The 24487-nt window shown below is 41.0% G+C and overlaps 1 protein-coding gene across 1 annotated transcript in view; it reads right to left on the reverse strand.

Moving 5' to 3' along the window:
* ADD1 (adducin 1) overlaps positions 1–24487 on the reverse strand; it is an 81818-nt gene that overhangs the window by 40728 nt on the left and 16603 nt on the right. The window contains exons 2-3 of the mRNA XM_023737978.1: positions 8735–8949; positions 6636–6798 (exon numbers count right to left, since the gene is read on the reverse strand). Of these exons, the coding sequence (XP_023593746.1) occupies positions 6636–6798; positions 8735–8929 (358 nt within the window). The 5' untranslated portion in view covers positions 8930–8949. The remainder of the gene's footprint in view (positions 1–6635; positions 6799–8734; positions 8950–24487) is intronic.

Raw genomic sequence — 24487 nt, forward strand, 5'->3', positions numbered from 1 at the left:
TCTTTTTTTGTGGTGTCTTTACCTGGTTTTGGTATCAGGGTTATGCTGGCTTCACAGAATGAGTGTGGAAGTATTCCATCCTCTTCTATGCTCTGAAATACATTTAGTAGTGATGGTGTTAACTCTTCTCTGAAAGTTTGGTAGAATTCTCCGGTGAAGCCATCGGGCCGAGGCTTTTTTTGGTTGTGAGTTTTTTAATTACCTTCTCAATCTCTTCTTTTGTTACAGTTTATTTAGTTGTTCTACTTCTGTTTGTGTTAGTTTAGGTAGGTAGTGAGTTTCTAGAAATTTGTCCACTTCCTCTAGGTTTTCAAATTTGTTAAAGACTACAATTTTTCATAGTATTGTTATGATTCTTTTAATTTCAGTTGGGTCTGTTGTAATATCACCCATCTCATTTCTTACATGGGTTATTTGCTTCCTCTCCTGTTTTTGTTTTTTCAGTCTGGCCATAAAATGACTTTTAAAAATTTTCTTTATTGAGCTTTAGGTGGAAGTTTACAGCGCAAATTAGTTTCTTGTTTAAAAATTTATACACAAATTGTTTTGTGACATTGGTTGCAATCCCTGCAATGTGGAGATCACTTTGGGGAGTATCACCAAATTAATATTAAATCTTCCAGTCTATGAACATGGAATGTCTTTCTATTTAATTATGTCTTCTTTAATACCTATCAATGTTTCATAGTTTTCAATGTACCAGACTTCTGCCTCCTTGATTAAATTTATTCCTAGGTATTTTATTCTTTTGGAGGCTAGTATAAATGGAATTGCTTTCTTAATTTTCTTTTTGAATTGTTCATTGCTAGTGTTTAGAAACACACAGATTTTTGTGTACTGCTCTTGTACTCTGCAACTTTTATAAATCTGTTTATTAGCTGTAATACTTTTCTGGTGGATTCTTTAGAGTTTTCTATATAATAAAATCATGTCATCTGTGAAAACAGTTTTACTTATTCCTTTCCAGCTGAATGCCTCTTCTTTCTTTTTGTTGCCTAACTGCTCCGGCGAGGACCCCCAGCAAACTGTAAAATAGCAGTAGTGACAGCAGACATCCCTGTGTGGTACAGCTCTTTTAAATACTTGATTTTGGAAAGATGGTAGCTATAGCAGTACAGTTTTTAAATCTTCCTAAATCTCCATTTCTGCACACAAGAAAAACTAGCGAGAGCAACTAAGATAGCAAAACGGAAACTCAAGAATGACATCTACAACAAAAAACGTGGACCCTCAAATCCGAAAATATAAGCTGGTGGGCCTAACACAGACAGAACGTGTGATATCAGCATCTGTGTAGGAGGAAGCAGAGGGAAGCCATGAGCTATCTGAAGACTTGAGACTCTCAGGACCAAGAAGAACTCACTGGAAAGCTCAGAGGGCCAATCTGAGAACAGCAGCTGAACTCAAAGGGAGTTTTGCCCACTTTGCTGTTGTTATGTGCCAGAGTCTGTTTCAACTCATAGCGACCCTATAGGACAGGGGAGAACTGCTCCATGGGTTTCCCAGGCTATCATCTTACAGGAGCAGATTTCCAGGTCTTTTCTCCTGCAGAGCTGCTGGGTGGGTCTGAACCACCAACCTTTCCAGTCAGCAGCTGAGCACTTAACTGTTTGCACCACCATGGCTCCTTTGTAAACTTTAATCCCTATATAGTCCCCAAACTAATGATATCCAAAACTCTCTTCCAGGACAAAGTCCCACACTGAGAAACTTACGGAAATCAGAATCTAAATTGAGCAGCATAATACTATGGAGAAAACGAAAGAAAAGGTCCGGATAAAAGCAGGGGAGGGAACAGTCTCAGATCTCATTAAATAAGCTGTCAAGTTGTTTACACTTCACAAGAACAGCATGGCTCCACAGCCACGGCATTAGAAAAGCTTTCCTGACCAGCCTCCTCCAGGAAAACTAATTTTATATTAACATGAGCAGGAAAATATCATTATCAAATACCATGCAAAAATTATTATAAGAAAAAAATGAGCAGAATAACGTCACTACAGATAATAAAAGCACAGCAGAACACCACATCCAGAAGACAGATGAGAACAATGACCTATTATTTCAAAACAAGGTAAAGACATTAAGAAAATAATAGAAGATACGAATAAAAATGAAATCAAATCAGAAAAACTCCGACATTAGGTATCAGAACACAGGAGCGATTAGAAATGAAAAGAAAAAATAATTTTAAAAATATAGAACTAGAAGTTACATAAGAGTAAATAAACACAATAGATAATATCTAAGAGAAACAGTGGAGCCCTGGTGGCACAGTGGTTAAGAGCTCAGCTGTTAACTAAAAGGTCAGCAGTTTGAATCCACCAGCCTTTCCTTGGAAACCCCATGGAGCAGTTCTACTGTGTCCTATGGGGTTCACTATGAGTTGGAATCGACTTGACAGTAACAGGTTAATTATGTAATATTCTACTTTTGTCATTCCCAGTGTCCTTGAGAACCAGAATTCTTGGTGTGGAAGAAAGGAGAATACGTTAGATAGAAAAACAAAAAAAAGTAAAAACTGCTTAGTACTGAATTTTAATCAGAAATATTAGAAACTCATGAGGTATTTTGCCTTTAAAAATATAAATATATATTTGCTAGTTCTGTCCACTAAAAGGGGCCCTGGTGGTGCAGTGGTTAAGAGCTCAGCTGCTAACCAAAAGGCTGGCAGTTTGAATCCACCAGCCACTCCTTGGAAACCCTATGGGGCAGTTCTAGTTCTACTCTGTCAAACAGGGTCACTATGACTCGAAATCAACTCAACGGCAATGGGTTTGGATCCACTAAAAAGGTCTAGAAGGAATGAGCCACCCAGCAGCAGTGGAGCACCCCTAACACCCAGAATGAAACTGCATTTCCCATGAAGAGAAATCAAGGTTTCTTAGAGAAATGGCCGGTTCCAGATCTGAGGCAGGAAATGTACAAGGTGAGCCTGGAGCATCTCATCACAGCAGACAGCAAGGAAACTGTCAGACTGTAAGGGCCAGCTCACAAGGACTCAGGAGTCAACCTGAGGAGGCTCCTGAGGCCAAGGACGGGACAATGTGAGCATCAAAAGGGGTAACTGCAATGATTTAAACACATGAAATATGTTTAAATCCATGGATTCAAAATGATACTAGGAAAATAATCTATTTGGTCGCCTCTGGTCGCCTCTGACAGAAAACCAACCAATTATTCTGGAAACCACAAAGGGGAAAACCAGCTGCTGTAGAGCTGATTCCGACTCACGGCAAACCCACGTGTGTCAGAGTAGAACTGTGCTCTGCAGAGTTTTCAAGAGCTGAGTTTTCAGAAGCAGATTGTCAGGCCTTTCTTCCAAGGTGCCTCTGGGTGGACTTGAACCACCAACCTTTTGGTTAGCAGCCGAGCACTTAACCATTTGTGCCACCCAGGAACTCCATAAAGGAGAAGAATCAAGCATCTATCCTGCCTTTCCTAAAGAGCTTTGACGGGAAGTTTCTCTTTACAGAAGTATTCCAGCTAATAAATACAGAAGAAGGACTGATGGGATTAAAAGATCACCATCTTTGAACCCTTAGTAAATTAATGGTTGTTGTTAGCTGCTGTAGAGTCAGTTCCGACTCATGGCAACCTTATGTATAACAGAATGAAACGCTGCCTGGTCCTGTGCCATCTTAACAATCGTTAGTATGTTTGAGCCCATAACTTAGATCTTTCGGCAGTAACTCACCAGGCCTTTCTTCCTAGTCTGTCAGTCAGTCTGGAAGCTCTGCTGAAACCTGTCCACTATAGGTAAGCCTGCTAGTATTTGAAATACCGGCAGCACAGCTTCCAGCATCATGAGAACATGCAAGCCACCACAGCGCGACACACTGACAGACGAGTGGTGGTAATAAACCAATGGACCTAGGCACTGAGCATCAACGGCTGCGAAACCACAGAGAGTAACAGCTGGATGTATGTACCTCCTGACAGAGGACACAGTACCAACTATGAAACACATCTTGCCAAAAAGCCGAATCTAAATTTGATCAAGCTTTTAGATCCAACTACCAAGTTACTGGAAATACAGGAGACAAAGGAACATGCTCACGGCTCCACGGAGACAGAAACAGCAATATTCAAACTGTAGGAAACAAACGTATTTTAAAAAAGAGAGACAGAAACGGATGGGTGACTTGTGGATTAAAAAAGACTTAAGAGACAATTAGAAAATAAACAAAAACTAAACCACAACATTTAGGGGCGAATGTGCGGGTGATAATACCAAAAAGGAAAGCAAAGGCGTGATGACCACACTATCAGGACAGCAGTTCCTTTTAAGAGGGCAAGGGGGGACGGGGCAAGTGACAGATAAACTTTATTCCTTGGGCTGGATGGTGGTTATAAAGGTATTATAAAAATGGTGTGAGGGCGGTGTCTGACTCCTCTAACTTCATAAGAGAAAACGAGAACCAAGATCAACAGCCTAAGGCGGATTCCTAGGAGGCAGAGGTCAGACATGCCTCCCCTCTCCGCCATCTTTAACAATTCTGACACCAACCAACCGTCCCTCCCACAGCATGATCTACTTCTCTACTGGATTCGATAATTCATTGCAATGGCCACAGAGAACTCACAGACCATAGTCATGATTATGGGGTTTATTAGGGAAGTCACAGTTACAATTCAGGCTCGGGAACACTCAGGATACCCTTCTTCCATCAGAACAGCCTCTTCCCAGCCGTGCTCACTGGCATACCTCTCCCTGGCCCCTGGCCTCTGCCCAAAGGCACTCAGCTTTCTCTCTTCTTGGGCTGGGTCACCCACCACGCCATCTCCTGCTGCTGGGTCTCTGCTGCCACTGCTTCTCACAGTCTTCAAGGTTACAGCTTGCTCTCTGTCTCCTGGTTCCAGGAGCTTCTCAGCGCAGGGATCCCAGGTCCAAAGGACATGCTGGCTCCTGGCTGTTCTTCCTCGGTGGTGGTGGGATTCTCTCTTTCTCGCCTCTGGGGTGCCTTGCTTCAAGCCCAGTGAGATGGCAAAACTGACCAGTCCCCTCGGTGGGCCACAACTACCCTATCACACAGCCCTGCCCTATCACTTGAGTGGGAGTTACAAGACCAGGGATAGGAAGGCCACAGAAAAGTGATCCACCACACTGCAGGTGTTTACCTTACAATTACTCAGAAGCTATATATCATTTGTTCTACGTCATTTTCTCTATGTGTGTTATATTTTACAACAATGGCTAAAAATTTGTTTTCAAATTTTTAAGAAACAAACTGTTAGGTACAATTAAAACTAATTAGGTTTCTTTCTTATCTTCTCTCTTTTTTTGGTGTGGCATTATTGAACTAACGATTCCCTTTTCTCTGATTAGACAACAACATGCAGGTGAAATGCATTATTCTTCTACTATTTAACTCATATCAGAGGTCCCTGAAATTCATTAGGAATCCACACGAAGACATGAAAACTGCACTGGCTGCCATTTGATTCCAGGATGGAGGCTGAGCCAGTAACTTAAACGGGACTCTCCACACTCTCGTCATTAATGGAATGTCACATCTACCGAACGCCAGGTGACTCCTAGAAGACCACGGAGCTGATTACCAGTGAACGCCAGGTCACCTAATAGGCAGCAGACCTTACGTGCCCAATAAGCAGCAGACTATCCAAAAAGAACCCTAAGAAGTTGACTCAGGACATGACACACAGCAGGCCAGACTAGCTGATGCTCAAGTTACCCTGGGGTCCATCCTGTCATAACACTTACAAAAAACAGCGCTGGCAAAGCTCCACTTTCGCACAGCTAACCATTCTTTGCTCATATTCACCTATCTAACATTTCTTCTCTGGCTTTCTTTGGGAATTTCTGTGTCTCATTAGTTTGCCAGCAGCAGTGAAGAAAGGTGGGTAAGAAATGTTGGTCTGGCTGAAATTAGTTCATGCAAAACTAACATGCTATTCTGCAAGCATTATTTCTGCATACTTTATTTCAGTTCAGAAAGGGTCTGAGAAGTCACATAAAGTCAGTCACCTGCCTGGGAAAAATAGAGCCCCACTGGCTCGTCAAAAAGGAGCTTTCTAGGCAGGAGGGGACAGGAAAGCTGGTGACAAGGAACCCAAGGTTAAGTAAGGACACTGTTGACATGCAGTGGGGTTCTTACCACTGTTACAGGGCAATATGTGTACTAACTGTTCAATGAGAAACTATTTTGTTCTGTTTAACATTTTTCTAAAGTGAGAACAGGAGCACAACTGGAAGAACGTAATCGACATCACTGAATTGTACACGTAGAAATTTTTGAAATGGTGTATCTCTGGCTATGTATATTTTCACCAAAAAAGAAAAAAGGTCCTCCAAGGCCAAGAAGGGAGCATGTTGACATGCCAACCAGTTGTTAACCAGTGGCGTAAAACAGCATGTGTACTGACTGTTTAATGAGAAAATGTTCGTTCTGCAAACCTTCACCTAAAGTACAATTTAAAAAAAAAGGAGCCGTCTACATTCATGATATTCTTAGGTGTGCAGTCTCTCTTTCACTATGACTAAAACACATATATTTTCAAAACACACAGTTCTACATATTACACAGCTACATGGCCGTATTGCACATGAGAAGGCTTCAGGAAATCCTACCTGGAAAATCACAAGCATATACAAAAAGTAAAGAACGACTCACTCATGTTTAAGGCAGCCATCCCTCCCTGCGGAGCTGCTGGGTAGACGTTCGGGACATTGGTGGTCATGAAATCCGCAATCTGCTGTAAGGCCAAGAGGCCTGTGGGATTCTTCCCCTTCTTAAATTGCTCCTGTATCATTGATTCCAATTCTTCACAGAAAGCCTGGTAAGCGGCAAATTAAAACCATGAGACAGCATTTCTTTTTGCTCCTTGGATAACTATCATACAGACTAATTGCTTGTTCGTTTGAACCCACTGCTGGAAAGGGAAATCAATATTCTTATACTTTTCTATTGACAGTATAAACTGGCACATTCTTTCCCAGGAAGTAATCTAACAACATAAAAGCTTAAAACTCTGAACAGAAATGCTGTTCCTAGAAAGCTAATCTAAGGAAATAGTTAAGGTTGTGTTCAAAGATTGATTTATCAGGATGTTCTTACCAGTGTTACTGATAAAAGGGAAAGAAGGTAAACAGGCTACATTTCAAACAATAAAGGACTGATCAAATACATTGAAACAACCTAATAATTATGCATGGAATGCAGAAAAAAATTAAATGACATAAAATGCCTTCATAGATTGAGTAAAAAAGGTTATAAAGCAATATAGTCAGTTTTTGTAAAAGTACATATCTAAACATAGTAAAGGACTAAAAGTAAATACATCAAAATGTTAATTGTACTTTCTAAAATAACAAACTTTTTTTAAATTACTTTTTAAGTCAAAAAAGAAACCCTAAAAGATTGATCCTTTCTCAAATAATCCAAAATTAAGCAAAAACATCAAGCTGAATTGATGGCGATTTTAATATAAAGTCACTACTGTAACCGCTACACAAAGACAGCCTACCCGGCCTGGCGATGTAATCCAGAGACCATCACAGTGGCGTCACTACAGTTCAAAACGCGAACCATAGCGAAGGTCAAATCAAACAATCAGGTACTGTTAAAGCCTACCATGTGTCCAGCACCATGCAAGGTATTTTGGAGGAAACTAATTTTTAAGTTGTTCCAATACATAAAGACCTCTGGAAAAGTAATAAGGGAATAAAAAGGAGAAATAAGTATCTTCTAAGCCCTGGGGACACAGTGGTTAAGTGCCTGGCTGTTAACCAAAAGGTCAGCGGTTCAAACCCACGAGTGGTTCCAAGGGAAAAAGACCTGGCGATCTGCTCCCGTAAAGATTACAGCCTAGGAAACCCTATGGGCCAGTTCTACTCTGTCTTATGGGGTCACTTTGAGTTGGAATTGACTCAATGGCAATGAGTTTTTGGTGGTGCAATGGTTAAGCACAAAGCTGCTAACCAAAAGGCTGGCGGTTCAAACCCACCCAGGGGCTCTGTGGGAGAAAAGACCTGGCGATCTGCTCCCATAAAGATCACAGTCTAGAAAACCCTGTGGGCCAGTTCTACTCTGTCGCTTGGGGTTGCTATGAGTGGAAAGTTAACAACAACCACCTCCTTAATGACTGCTTCATAGAGTTTTCTCAACTGTAATCTTAACGGGTCATATAGAGGGTCGCTATGAGTCAGAACTGACTAGACAGTAATGGGATTTTTTTTTTAAATCTTCACTGAAGCAGATTGCCATAGCTTTTTTTTGTGGTACTGCTGGGTGAGTTCAAAGTGCCAACCTTTAGGTTAGTAGTTGAGTGCACAACATTCACACCATCTATGGAAACTCTATGGGGCAGTTCTACTCTATAACACATGTAGGTGCTGTGAGCTAGAATTAACCTAATGGCAATGGATCTGTTTTTTTTTTTTTAATCCTTTATGACAGAGTCCCTGGGTGGTGCAAACAGTTGGCACTCTTGGCGGCTGAAAGGTTGGTGGTTCAGGTCCACACAGAGGTGTCTCGGGAAAAAAGCCTGGCGATCTACTTCTGAAAAATCAGCCACTGAAAACCCTATGGAGCACTTCTGTGCTCTGACGCATGTGGAATTGCCATTAGCTGGAATTGACTCGGTGGTAACTGGCCTGCTATGTACAAGGCCCTGATTGCCTGTGTGAAGAATAGGCCACAAGAGAACATACGATCTGCAGTATCAGAAAAAGGAAGATGACAGTGGACAGAGAAGAAGCTTCTGCTCTTACTGGACTCTGCAGGATCATGGACACCCTCTTCTTCTGTTCCATCATATTGAAGTCCTGGCGAAGGTCTGGTGCCATGTTCCTCTCTCGTAAGTATTCTGGATTATTCTCATCCACCCTGTCAAAATATCTCTCCTTGTGAGGGGCTGTGGTCGGTGGTGGTGAGGTCACCACGGCAGCCTGAGGGTCACCATTCATTGCACAATCTTTCTAGGCTCCTACAGAATCAAAATAAAAGAAATTATTGTTTTCGAGTCAATGTCCAACAGTGTTTCATAAAATGAGCACATCAGCCTGATAAGTACACTCTTCAGTGGGAGGACGCTCTGGATCACTCAGGGGCAGCCATGACGTGAGAGGCTTCTTTGTGGCCTCAGAGGCACAAAGCTGATCAACTGGTTCCCACTCTTCCACTAGACAACGCTTTTTTTGTCCTGACCATTGTTCTTCAGGAAACAAAAGGAGAACAATCTAATAAAGCTATAATGTCCTCTGACAAATCTGAAAAGGACTAAATATTAAACTTTTGACCACCTGACAGTTTCAAGTCATGGTACTGCCCCACATTGACAGGTCTGTTAACAGCAGCATAGCTCATTTCTGGAGAAATCTGATTTCTGATATTTTTCCCAAAAAGTACTGGTAGTGGTTCTGCAAAGGATTCCCTCAACAGATCAACAGCAGAGAAGCTCTCACACATCTGTGTTCGTGCAAATGGGAAACGCTCCTTATCAACGCCAGCTTTTTGGGTCAAAAAACAATGGCAGGTACAAAAATGTCAATATGCCCCAGTTTGCGAATAACTTAACAAGATGCCAAGATGACTCAAATTTACAAGTCTGCTAAGATGGCTAGTTACGTTCTATTTAATCCCAATCTTTTATATGAAATGTTAAAACACACTAAATTAAATTCATCTTCAACTATGAAATCACTAAGCAGCACATTTACAAATCATATAAACAGTTCAACTTCTATTCTGTTTCTATAAACCACTGAACGACAGCTTTAATGATATATATGCAGTATTTACTGGGCATCTATTATGTCCAGGCACTGTGCTGGGCAGAAGAAGTACAAAGATTAATTAGATATGGTCCACACATACAGGAGAGTTGGACTCACAACTGAGCAGGAGAGACACTCACTGAGGAAAGCAGAGGTGTTGATCTGGGAGTCAGCAGCATACAGACGGTAGCTACGACCACAAGAGGAGGGGAAGCTACATATGGAATATACACGGGAAGAATTCCAGCTGAGAAAAAGGTGCACAACCAGCACCTAGAACAGTTGCCAGCACATAGTGAGGGTGCAGATAAAAATATTTAGAATGAAATAAAAGGAAAGAATAAAAAGACGAGAAACAGTCTCCGAAGCCACAGGCAGCAAGTTTAATGCAGAGTGAGTGTTTCTAAAGCTCACAGAGAGAGCAGGCAAGGCGGGATTCAAAACAGCTGATTAAGTAGCAACTAAACAGTAATTGGTGCTTTTTCCTTACAGCATATACAAAAATGAACTCCAAATGGATCATATATCTAAATGTAAGAGCAAAAACTATTAAACTCTTAGAAGAAAACAAAGGAGTAAATCTTTGGGACTCTGGGTTAGGCAAAGTCTTCTTTTTTATGTGATACCAAAAGGACAAGCAACAAAACAGAAATTTGACTTCATCAGAATTAAAAAGTTTTGTGCTTCAAAGATAACATCAGGAAAGTGAAAAGACAATCCACAGAATGGGAGAAAATATGTGCAAATCATATAGGTGAGAAGAAACTCACACTCAGAATATGTAAAGAGCTCTTACAACTTGATAAGAAAAATAATTTAAAAGCCCTGAAAACCACCAAGTGATCTCAGTGGATGCCATGCAGAGCAGAAAAACTGTCCAGTTGAGCCTTGCCTAAATTCCTGATCCACAGTATCATGAGATATTATAAAATCATTATTTTAAGCTGCAAAGTTGTGGAGCGCATGGTTATGCTGCAATAGATTAAAAAATGTTAATAATGATGAGGAGGATGACAGCAGCTAGAACCGTTAACGCCAGACATTGTTCTTTACTTGTATTTACTTGATCCCCTCATCTGCCCTATTTGTTGATACACTATCATTTTCCTCATTTTATAGGTGAGGAAACTTAGGTTACTCAGCCAGGAAATAACAGACCTGGGATTCAAATCCACGCACTCTGGCTCCAGAACTTTTGTCTTTAACCTCTAAGCCCTATTTGTTCTTGATGATGATTACGACATCGATGGTGGTGGCGGCAGAATGCATAAAATACAGGGAAACAATGTCTCTAAGGGAACAGAAAGGGATGGAATCAAGTGCACAGGTGGAAACATTGGCCTTGAACAAGATTTGTGAATCTAGGCTGGTACTTTAGTTTTCTAATAATCTACTGTTAGCTTTTTACGGTGCATATGAGTCACCTGGGATCACGTTCAGGTAGAAATTCAGTAGGTCTGCAGTAGAGCCTAAGCTTCTGCATGTCTCATAAGTTCCCAAGTAATACCAATGCCACTGGTCCCTTAGACCATACCCTGAACAGCAAGTTTTTTTTTTGTTTTACTTTTTATTGTGTTGAAGTACATATAACAAAACATTTGTCAATTCAACCATTTTTATGTGTACAATTTCCAAATTATTCCATCACCATTAACAGAAATTCAGTGCCCCCTTAGCAATGACTCCCCCTTTCCTCCTCTCTCTCACCCCTGGTAACCATTAATAAACTTTACTCTCTCTATATTTGCCTATTCTGGACATTTCATATAAGTGGGATCACACAGTATTTGTCTTGTTGTGTCTCACTTATTTCACTCAGCACAGCGTTTTCAACGTTCATCCATGTAGTACCATGTATCTGAATTTCATTTCTCTTTATGGTTGAATAATATTTCATTGTATGGATGTACCACATTTTGTTTATCCATCCATCTGTTGATGGACTTTTAGGTTGTTTCTACTTTCTGGCTATTGTGAATAGTGCTGCAATGACACTGGTGTACAAAATTTTCTAATTTTGATGGAGTCTGTCTCTTGTTGCTCATGCTTCTGGTGTCCTATCTAAGAATCCATTGCTGAAAACTAGGTCCTGAAGTATTACTCGCATACTCTGTACTAAGAGTTACATTTAGGTATGTAATCCATTTTGAATTAATCTTTGTATATGGTATGAGATATGGATCTAATTTCATTCTTTTACATGTGGAGATTCAGTTGTCCTAGCATCATTTATTTAAGAGACTATTCTTTCCCCATTGGATGGAGTTAGCACCTTTATCAAAAATTGACTGGCCATAGATGTATGGGTTTATGCCTGGACTCTCAAATCTATCCCACTGGTCTATGTGTCTACCATTATATCAGTGCCTGATTGTTTTGACTACTGTGGCTTTATAATATGCTTTGAAATCAGGAAGTGTGAGTCGTTCTACTTCATTGTTTTTCAAAATTGTTTGTGCTTATTTGGGCCCTCTTGTAACTCCATTTACATTTGAGGACTGGCTTTCCCATTTCTGCAAAGAAAGCTGTTGGAATTTTCATAAGGATTGCTTTGAATCTGTAGATCGCTTTGGGTAATATCGACATCTAAACAATGTAAGTCTTCCAATCCACAAATATGGAATGTCTATTTATTTAGATCTTCTTTAATTTCTTTAGCAATGTTTTATAGTTTTCAGCATACAAGTCTTTCACCTCCCTGGTTAAATTTATTCATAGGTATTTTATTCTTTTAGACGCTATTTTAAGTGGAATTGTTTTCTTAATTTCCTTTTCAGGTTGCTCGTTGCTGGTGTATAGAAACCCAACTAATTTTTGTGTGTCAACCTGGTACCCTGCAACTTTGCTGAACTAAAAGTTTTAAACAGTAGTTTATTGACACAAAAAATATTTTTATTGTGGTACCAACAGCAAAAGAAACATTTGAAGAAAATAGATTTTTTTCCTTTATAAAAAGATCAACTTGAATATTGCTCTTCTGAAACCTAAAGATATGATAGAAATAAAAGCATACTTAAAGTGGAAGCTCCAAGAACTTAAAGACAAAGCATGAAAACAACTGGGGACTAAAAGTCAATATAAATGAGCCAATGACCGAAATGTAGTCTTTAAGACTTACTCCTCTCTAAATGTATCCTTTAAAAATTTTAGTTTAATCTGTTTATTTTAATCTAGTTTGATCCAAAAGAATGACCCAAAGAACATAATAATGATTGTATGATAACAGTTCTTTATTACATGTAAATGAAGTCGAACATTTCTAAGGCAATAATAAAAATGTTCCACTCTAGTTGTTTCTTTAAAAAAAAAAAAAAAAAAAAAGGACAAAAGGATATCCAGCATATCCCAAATTTAAGCCATTTTCATCAGTATGTAAGGACATGGGGTTACATTTTAGAGGCAACTGTAGGTGCTTCCTGGTTCTCGGAGCGGAATGAAAGAAAAGAATCTTTGTAAAACCAACATGTTAAAGATACGGCAGTGACTGCTTTCCTTTTATTACAAATTGCCATGGGAAGAGAATAAGAGAAAGATCCAGACTAGCTACACATTCCACTCCTTCAATAAAGAAGTCTATAAACGTAATCAAAATCACAGTATGCATTTCTGAGTCCAACAATCAAGATTAAGCATAAGTTTAAACCTGAACATGGTCTTTGTCAATTATGGCTTCAGGTTTCATTAACTTAGTTTTTAAGAATGTGTTTAAGACAGCCAGCTCTTCTAAGATCTCCATAAAGAGGCACAATTATTACTTAATCCAAAGTTTAAAAAAAGAAAGGAAGAAAAATTACAGCTAAAAAAAAAATTATGGCAACATTTTTAGAGTAATCTACAAAGTAAGAATAATCTTAATGTCCAACAATAACTGAATGGTTGTAACATAATTCTTAGAATCTTTTCAATACAATACTATAAAACAATAAAATTTCTTTACATATTATAATATACATGAGAGATTATAATATATTAAGTAAAACACAATTTCCTATTCTATTATATAATGTCATCAATTATTATGTATATAATTACAAACGGCCAAGACGATACAATGGCAAATAAATTTTATTAAAGTTGACTAAGTTGATTAAAGAAAGTATGAATGAGTATTTCTCTTTATTTCAATGTTTTAAAAAACAAAAACTTACGCATCCAAGAGAAAGCAAAGGTCCGGATGAGCCATGACAAACAAGTTTGGCCTGCCCTGTGGGGCATCGCGAATTCATCACTTCTCTCCACCCTCCACAACATCACTCTAACCTCTATTGCTCACCTCGGGGACACCACAATAGCCTACCTGGTTTCTCTAGGTACAGTCTCCTAACAACCCCCATGCCAACCCATTCCCCACAACTCAGCCCGAGAGATGGTTAAAATGTAAGCCAGTTCACGTCCCTCACTCCTCTACTTAAAACACGATGGCTAACGCCCACAACCACTGCCGAGATCATCTTTAAACCTTAAACCTCAAACTAAAACTATACCCAGAAGTCGGCTTTGAACCAAACAACAGGTTAGCTTAATTAGTAAAGTATGTCTGCCTTGAGCATTGAGCTCTTTCAAAGAGTTATCTTAAAAAAAAAAAAAAAAAAAACAAAACCCATTGCCATAGAGTCGATTCCAACTCATAGTGACCCTATAGGACAGAGTAGAACTGCCCCATAGAGTTTCCAAGGAGCGGCTGGTGGATTCAAACTGCCAACCTTTTGGTTAACAGCCGAGCTCTTAACCACTGGGATCAAACTGACAAAAGCAACTCGAAAGATTATATGAGAAGTTTAGGGGGCAGTGAGTTTATGTTAACAGTGGTGGAATAAGTTGGAAGTGGACAGCAGGAATGGTCACACAACTTGTTGAATGTAAACAATGTCACTGAATTGTACATGTACAATTTGTTGAAATGGTGTATCCTTTGCTGTGTGTATTTTCACCAAAAAATTAATTAATTAAATCAAATTTAAAAAAAAAAAGCAGCCTCTCCCAGACAGAGCTGGAGAAAAATGTAGAACAAAATTCTAACTCACAAAAAGATCAGACTTACTGGCCTGACAGAGACTGGAGAAACCCCGAGTATGGCCCCTGGACACCCTTTTAGCTCAGTAATGAAGTCAGACGTGAGGTTCACCCTTCAGCCAAAGATTAGACAGCCCTATAAAACAAAATGAGACTATAGGGACACACCAGCCCAGGGGCAAGGACTAGAAGGCAGCAGGGGACAGGAAAGCTGGTAATCGGGAACCCAAGGTCGAGAAGGGAGAGTGTTGACATGTTGTGGAACTGGCAACCAATGTCACAAAACAGTATGTGTACTAATGGTTTAATGAGAAGCTAGTTTGTTCTATAAACCTTCATCTAAAGTACAATGAAAAAAATTACGTGTGTATAAAAACAAAGGCAGCCTCAGTATGGGTGATAGTTGCACATGATTAGTGTGGTTGATATCACTAAATTGTACACCTGGAGAATGGTGAATAGGCAGATGATGTGTTTATACATTTTTACAACAATAAGAAAAAATAAAATAAATTTAAAAACCTGATGGCTAATATGTGAACATTAGTTGAATCCTGATTCAAACTGTAAAATAATCAATTTTAAATGATATTTGAGACAATCTGAAATTTGAACAGTAACTGGATTTTGATGGTACTAAGGAATTACTGTTAAAATTTTTAGATGTGATAATATTGCTATGGTTATGTCAGATATATACAGAAATATTTATGGATGGAACAATATGATGGTCAATATTTTCCTCAGAATTATATGGGGAGGAAGGGTGAGTGTGCCCATGAGTTGGTAACTGCTGAAGCTGGTTGAAGGACAAAGCAGGGTTCATTACACTATTCTGTTTTGTACCAGTCTGAAATGCCCTATGATTCCCACTGCTCTTATAATGGACCACTACCAGTCCTGCATAAGCTGGTCTCTGCCTGCCTTCCGATGAAAGTATTTCAGCACGTTCTTTCAGACTGGTATTACCGACATTAGGATGGAAGGATATTTTAAGATTAATATCCCTTTTCTAATGTCCCAGAAGACACCACTCTACCTAGTATGTTATGTGTTGACCTGTAATAACAAAGGGTGTCCTGGAATAGGCTTTCTCAGCAAAGGTGTTCCAGTCCCAGGATGAGCCACCCTCACTACTGTGAAACTAAACCTCAGTCAGAAACCAGACCAAATGTGCATCTCCAAAGTATCTACTAAGTTAGTTAATTCTAAAGCTTTTGAACAGGTTCCGTTACTTCCAGGCACGTTCCCCCGAGTACAGACATTTTTGCTATGGTGAAGTGTTCCAAGTGCTCATTCAATTGACCTGAGTCCCTAGAGCCAAAACACTCAAACTCAAGGCTGAAACAAGGCAGCAGGTAGAGCACCTGCTAGAGGACTCAGAGCTCTCTCAGGGTTTCTAAATGTTCTTAAGACATTGCTCAGAAACCATACTGACTGCCAAGTAACAAATTATCGCTCCATGGAAAATAGGTCAGGTGGCACGAATGTCACGGCTCATGTGATAATCAAAGTAGTGGCACTGCTGGCATCCTTGGCCACCCGATGCTCAGCTCCAGAGAGCCTTTGGAATTTTCAGTAGGAGAACAAAAGAGGTGACCTCTGTCATATCGTCCTTTACTTCTATTAACTCCTTATGCTTCATATACTTTCACTAGAGCTACTTTTCACGTATGTTCAGGGGACCCAACCAGAGATAAAAAGATACAAAATGAGAAGGAGATGGGAGACAAATAAATGTACTAAGATCCCTTGGTGCCATGACACTAATCAACTTACGTATCAGCAGGGGACCGTGTCCAATGTCAGGAGAGCTTCACAGAAGAGGTGCTGTTAGAGCTAAGCAGGTATTCACCAGGTGGCAGTCACCTGGTGAATGAACATCTATTGCGCTTTAAAGAGGAGCACGGGCAACAGCACAGAAAAAACAGCATGGTGAGCGGTCAATTTTCCTCTCAACTTACACGTAGTGCCTGGCACCCAGGAGGTGCTTAATGAGCTCTGGATGACCTAACTCCACAACCATATTCTCCCTTTTCCAATCCTTTCAGCTCCTACTCATCCTGAAGAGCCAACGCACATACTTCCTGCTCTGCAACGCTTTCCCCAAGCCTCTAGACCTGGCACTAGGCCTTCTGTGTTCCCACCTCTTTCACAGCCATTTTCAAGCAGGACTAAATTATATATGCTTGCTCCATCACCAGTCGGTAGGCCCATGAAGAACACGAACAATAAACTTCTAGTCTGCTCATGTAACCCAGCCCTGGGACTCAACAGAGACTCTGTTCTTAAAGCAGGGAATCCACTGCAAGGGCATTCTACTTCCTCTGGGAGGACAGGCCCCATGAGGTGTGCATGGAGCATGACACTACATCATCAGGACACACTCAACGAAGTAGAAGGGGAGACTTTGCTGGAGAGATTTTGGACGATGGCTAAGCCCTGCCTGGGTGTGGCCCTGACAAATGGCTGGGAGCGTAGTGTACGCAGGCAGTCTGCATACTGCCCTACGCCCAGGGTGGGAGCCAGAAGAGACAGAGTCCAGGCCAGAAATGCATTACAAGCTCTCAGAAACCTAAGGTCCCAGAAGGGGTGCAGGGCCAGTCAGTCAAAGGGGAGAAGGGGAACATGAATATCTACTGGCAGGAGGGAGCCAATCTCAGGATCCCCTCCCAACTGAAACAGAGACCAACCACAGAAAGTGATAACTATCACTGCTTACATCACTATCCTAGCTACAAACCTCCCTCAAGGAGAAACACCCACCTTATGCTGAAGGCTCCCGTTCACTGCTTCAGGGGACTGAGCGTGCCCTACTTGGGACATGAGAGCACAGGAAAAGCCTTTAATTACTCTGATGGGATCATTTCTATTCCTGTATCTTGGGACGTTCTCTTGCAGAGGAAGCTGCTCAAAAGTCCCCTTTAAAATCACCAAGTTACCCATCACTGATTGCCAGCTGCGCGCCTAGCACTGGCTTAAAGCTCGTTTTTACATGTACTAACTCCATTTTTTTTCTGCAAATAAGGAAACTGAGGCACAGAGCAGTTAAGCAGCCAGTGGCAGGGTTGCTGGGTCTGAACACAGGCTGCCTGGCTCAAGTCCTCCTGTAATTACACTGCACACTGCCTCTCAGCATCATGGCTCAGCACAGCTCAAATGAGAAAGAAAGCTGACACGAATGGAAGCAACGCTCCTCAACCCTGTCTCCACACTGATGCTCATTCTAATCAGGAATTGATTATCTGGGTGAGTCCTCTTGCTTCCCCTCCTTTACGTTAAAACAACAGGTTCCCAGCCTAAATCTTCCATATTTTATGAAGTTTTGGAGTTGTTTTCTAACCATAGCATTTAAAAATTGAGTTAGTACATGCAAAAACGAGCTTTAAGCCTGTATCTCATGGAATCCCTGGGTGGCGCAATGGTTAAGTGCGCAACTACTAACTGAAAAGTTGGCGGTTTGAATCCACCCACAAAGCAGCGTGGAAGAAAAGCCTGGCGATCTACTTCCAAAAGGTCATAGCCGTTGAAAACATTATGGAGCACAATTCTAGTCTGAAACACCTGGGGTCGCCATAAATTGGAATTGACTTGATGCAACCGGTTTATTTTTGTATGGCACCTTGTGTGCGGTTGCCACCCATCTGTCTGTCAGAGGAGGCCTGTGTCTTGCTGGGATGCTGAATAGGTTTCAGCGGAGCTTCCAGACTAGGAAAAAGGACCTGGTGATCTACTTCCAAAAATCAGCTGGTAAAAGCCATATGGATCACAATTGTCCAATCCCATTATGTACAGGGTTGCCATCATTCAGGGACCGACCAGACAGCAGCTAACAACAACATGGTGCATTTTAAGGGAGATTCAAGTTACTTGCTTAAGGTTACAGAGCCAGTAAATGAAGAAGCAAGAATTGGAGCTCAAGACAATGATTTGGAGGCTGTGGTCTTAACTGCCTCTCCTTAAACTGTCTTCTTGCTGAAGTCAGGGCTTTCCAGTCCAAGCGTCAGGGGTCAGTGGTCAGTCCCACTCATAACTTCAACATGCGTAAGTCTCCTCATCTGTCAAAGAAAAGTATCTGACAGCCCCCAGAAATGATAAAATAACACAGAGGCATAAACATCATCTCTACTGCTCCCATACCCCACACCTAATTTATTCCAATTGCAGTCAAGGACAGTGCTACCAGAAAATGGGAGGGATCTGAAAAGAGTGACCAGCATTCGACTGTGACAGGGACCATGCCAAAGGCCGCGGCGGAGCACACACAGATGATTTAACTCTACCAACCCCGCACGACCTCCCCAGTTTCAGATGAAGAGGTGGATTCTGAGCTTTAGTTCCTCAGGCCTCACAAAAAACAAACGGCAGAGCAGAGTCAGAATTTGAACCCAGGACCACTAGCTCCAAACAGCCAGGCTGGCTCACCTGCGGCAGCACAGGAAGTGGAAGCCTGAACCTCGGGAAGTGCAGGCAGGCTCCCTGGGCGCTTCCTGTCCGCTCAGCTGGGTCTCCCCACCACTTAGCACATAACAGGCACTCCACAAATAACTGTTAAATGAATGACTGGCAAAGGGATTCGAAAACATGCTGCATTCTGGATTCTCACAAAATCTGCTTTGTGAAAGTCTATTTAAAGTGACAGTCAATACCTTTGCATGACACGCGAGAAAACATCTATCCATGCACTCTTGACAAGCGTTTTCAAGAAGTTCCACAAGAAGGCCTGCAACTAAGTTTCAGGAGAGAGATGTGAGAGAAGTAATTTTATATATGGTGCCTCACAGACTCGGCAAACAACTGACACAACACAAGGGGATGTCTCCACCACAGTTATTACACTGATTCACATATTACAAGTCAATTCCACAAAGAAAAACACGGAACTCGACTTGATCCCCTCAGACAGTGTCGACTCTAATCCTATTTTTGCTCTTTCGGTATACTGTTAAATGCTTCAATTACTATAACAACTATTTTTATTTTTAACTGTATTTTTTCTGGAGTCTTTCCAAATTTACTATTTACTGAAACAAAACCTCTCCTAAATTTCATCCCATCAGGGTGGCGTACCAAGTAAGGATCTGAGCTGGATTTTTATCTGGTTTTCCAGAGTGGAGGGTAGATGGGAAGTATGTCGGGGTTGTAGGTTAGGAAGATTAAAACAGGGACCACAGAAGCAAACAGGCAGTTTTTCCAGAATGCCATGGTCAGCAACTGAATGTTCCTATTTGTGAAGTAACTGGTTCCTGTGGAAGACAAATGATGGAAGGAAGCTTTGAAGATATTGTTCAGCCAGGGCTAATAAACTGAGAACAACACAAGTATAAAGCTGAGTGTACTAAAAATACACTATATGTGTATGTATTCTGTGCATGCAAACGTTGAACATAAGCTACTTTATTAACTGTGGAACTTCAAAAGATGGTGCCAGGTTTTCCTTTTCAGAGCTAGGCAGGAAGCATTTAAAATCACAAGAATAAGCCAAGTAAAACTCTGCCAAAGGTACGCTCTCTGAAAAGTAATTATGCCAGCTGATGGAGACTTAAAACTCTATGTTATCAAGTACTTAGAAGCACACAAATTTTTAGGTGGTCTGGTTTTCACACAAAAAAAGGAAATATTGTTAAGTTTTTACAAAAGCAAGATACAGAGAATAGTGTATGTATGGTAACTTTTTGAGGGGAAAAAAGAAGGGGAATAAGAAAAATACTCATATTTGCTTGTATCCACATAAAGAAATGTAGGGAAGAAAACACAAGCAACTTGAGACGGAAGTTTACTTGTAGAGGGTGGAAGAGATCTGGGTGGATGGGTGTCAGAGATGGACAGGAGATTCTTTATTGTTCATACATAATAATTTTTTTAATTTATAAAAAATAAAATTTTAAAAATAATACACCATTAAGAACATAACTAAAATAAGAAGCATCACTGAAGGTTTAAACGCAGAGTACACCCTGCATTTCCAGCAACATGATGATATCAAACGGTAGTTTAAGGTTTTACAGTTTACAAGGTACCTACGTATGCATTATTATTTAAGCGTTTCAGCAGAGTGGTCTTACCCTCATTGTAAAATCAGGTTATAAATGTAAAATACAAGACACTGTGCCTTACACCTACGGTAGAGCTAGTAAGTGAAAACTCTCATTGAGAATGTATAGGGTTAAATGAGATCCTCATAGCTCTGCTTCAAAATGATTCTGTTCACATCAGAATCACTTACAATTGAATATTTCTTTCAATCAGCATTGGCTGATTAAAACAGATTAAACCTATACGGGTTCCACTATGCAGCCACTATTTCCACCTTGCCAAAAGCACTGGAGTTCCTACCCCCTAAGCACAAAAGAGCATTTCAGTCCGTAAGGTATCAAACACAAACAGGGCACCTCTCCTCTGAGTTAGGCAATGAGAGGCAAGCTCTATTGCTGAAGTTGACCTTGAAATGTGTAGCTCCTGTGAACACAGCCCGTCTTCCTCACTAGGAGAGAAAGACCAGGTTGCATACATTTTCATAGTCTCAATGGCACCTTACACTGTGTCTGGTGCACAGTAAGTCTGTGGAATAAAGAATAAACTGCAGACTTAGTGGATGATGGACCAGGCACAGGGACCCTACCGTCTTTCTGATCACCTGCTGAGATGAGGGCTCTTGGCATCCCTGAAAACCAATGCTGTAAAGGCCTCGGTTGTAAAGGCCTCAGAAGTCAATTAAGTCTGACCTTTTCATTGTAAAAGTAGGAAAACTGAGGCTCAAAGAAGGAGAGAAGATGGCCCTCAAGCAGCAGAAAGCAGCAGCAAGGTGTGGTGGGCTCAAAGGGTGTACTTGGGTCAGAACAAGGCCAAGGCTGAAGCCTGCTGTGCTATTTACCAGCTGTGTGATCCTGGACAAGTTGCATGTCTCTGGGACTCAGTTTCCTCATGTATAAAGTGGGTGTAGCAACAACAACCTTGAAGGACATTGTAAGAACCAGAAATGATGCTGGAGAGCATTCAGCAGAGTGTTGGCAGACAGTGGATGCTCATTAAAGGGTGGCTACTGGACAGATTTAGGACCCGGGTATCCTTGCTTCTAGGCTGCGGAGTTTCCACATCACCAAACTGCTCCCTGGTCACATGATTTCTACTGTTGGTAACGAAGAGCTGAAAACTTCTGATCTCTGTCATAACTACAAGTGGCTTCAAATATACATTAAAACATTGTTTCTCATATAGATACAATCGGTTTCTCATTACCACTACCGTTTTCATTAGTCAATATCCAAATGACTTCCAAAGGCTTTAAAAATTCCAAGTGATATTTCAAAGGGAAAATTATGAAAGTCTTAATAGCCACAAATTGAAAAAAAAATGGCCAAAAGCAAATTTAGACACAGGAAAATTATGGCTAAAATCGATAAGTTTATTAGTTTTTAGTTAATCAAAGGACGTCATTTCAGAAGACAGGACGCTATTGAGGCAGAGGGGAGAATCCAAACTCCAGAAGGCTCCATACATCCGTCATCAAGAGAAGGGACAGATCCAGTCCAGTTTTTCAAATGCAACTGAAGGAGAAGCCAAAGGGCAACTATGGCTATTTTCCTTGAAACAATATTCATTCATTCATCAAATATTTACTGAAAACCTACCAGGAGGCTACTAGTGCCAGGCACTGTTCTCCTATCCAGATGCTTGCGAGACAGCAATGAACAAAACATTTCTGCCTGCAGCGAATTCACATTTTAGCAGAGGGAGCCATCCATAAACATAATAAATAAGCGATCCCCCAGCACGTTAGATGGTGGTAAGCCGGTAAGTGCCACAGGCAGGGGACTGGGAGTACAGGCAGGTGGGGTGACAGATGCAGCACTAAGTAGGAAGGTCAGTGGAAGGCTCATGGAGAAGGTGGCATCTGAGGAAAGACTTGGAGGTAGTGAGGGGTGAAGCCAAGCGGCTATCTAGAAGGGGCTCCGGGCAGAGGGAACAGCTAGACCAAAGGTCCTAAGTGACAGCTGCCTTCTGTGGGGAGGCAGGGTGAGATGTACAACAACTCTGTTCATTATCCTTTTTTTTTTTTTTTTTTAAAGCATTGAGATATTTCATTTATATTTTGGTAAATAAGGACACAAAGGTAGAAAGAGGTTTAGAAAAGAGGTTGGTTTCATTTTACATGAAAAAAATCAATGCCAGAGGTAGGATTAGAATTCATGGCTCCTAAAACCCTAGTCTGGACCAATAAACAACATCATGATAAACAGAGAAAAAACGGAAGTTGACGACGATTTCATTCTACTCAGATCAACAATCAACGCCCGTGGAAGAGCAGTCAAGAAATCAAATGACGTATTGCATTGAGCAAATCTGCTACAAAAGACCTCCTCAAGGTTTTCAAAAGCAAAGATGTCACTTTGATGACTAAGGTGCACCAGGCCCAAGCCACAGTCTTTTCAATCACCTCATCAGCATGTGAAAGCTGGACAATGCAAACGGAAGGCAGAAGAAGAACTGATGTATTCGCACGATGGTGTTGGCAAAGACTACTAAACACACTGTGGGCTGTCAGAAGAACAAACAAATCAGTCTTAGAAGAAATGCAACTACAATGGTCCTTAGAAGCGAGGATGGCAAGACTTAGGCTCACTTACTTTGGACACATTATCAGGAAAGACCCATCACTAGAAAAGAATATCATAGGTGGTAGAGGGTCAGCGAAAACGAGGGCAACCCTCCATGAGATGGATTCACACAACAGCCCCGACAATGGGCTCAAACACACCAATGATCATGAAGATGGCACAGGACCAGGCAATGCTGTTTCGTTACACATAAGGTCATCACGGGACCAGCGATCTGATGACAACTAACAACAACAAAACCCTAGTATGAACCTCTGAGGCTCACTGCCTCAGTTTACACTAGTGTCAGTTCGTTCTTCAACCGCATTCATCTCACCCAATCTCGCAGCACCATTGGCACAGCCATCCTCTCCTTCAGGAAACACGGTTCTCTTTGGGCCTTCCTAGCACCACAGGTTCTGGTTTTCCTCCTCTCTAACCGCTCCTGTGAGTCTCCCTGCTGTCGCCCTCCTCCACCTAACCTCTAAGCGCTGGGTGCCCAGTGCTCTGAGCTGCTCTCTCTTCCCTACCTAGACTGTCCTGTGTGACAGCTCCCAGCCCCATGCCTTTAAATACCATGTCTACCAGCGGTTCTCAACCCTGGCTGTATGTCACAGTCACCTAGAGAGATTTACAAAACAAGACTGGAGCCCAATCCAGACCAACTGAATTAGAATTTACGGAAGCAGAGCCTGGCGGTCAGCATTTTTAAACTCCCCAGATGATTCAAACATGCAGTCAGAGCTGAGAACGCTGATCTAAGTACACAAATGGATTCCAAATTTTTTTTTTAATTTTTAATTTTTTTTATTGTACTTTAGATGAAGGTTTACAAAACAAATAGTTTCTCATTAAACAGTCAGTACACATATTGTTGAATAAGATTGGTTAACAACCCCAAGACATGTCAACACTCTCCCTTCTCGACCTTGAGGACCTTTTTTTTGGTGAAAATATACATAGCCAAAGTTACAACATTTTGGAAAGTTTCTACATGTACAATTCAGTGACATCCATTACATTCTTCCAGTTGTGCTGCTATTCTCACTATCCTTTTCCAGATTATTCCATCACCATTATCTTCAACTCACTGTCCCCTAGGCTTCCCATCAAACCTTTTGAGTTGCTGTTGTCAATT

Source organism: Trichechus manatus, unplaced genomic scaffold, assembly GCF_000243295.1.
Source record: "Trichechus manatus latirostris isolate Lorelei unplaced genomic scaffold, TriManLat1.0 scaffold00111, whole genome shotgun sequence".
Lineage (NCBI taxonomy): Eukaryota > Metazoa > Chordata > Mammalia > Sirenia > Trichechidae > Trichechus > Trichechus manatus.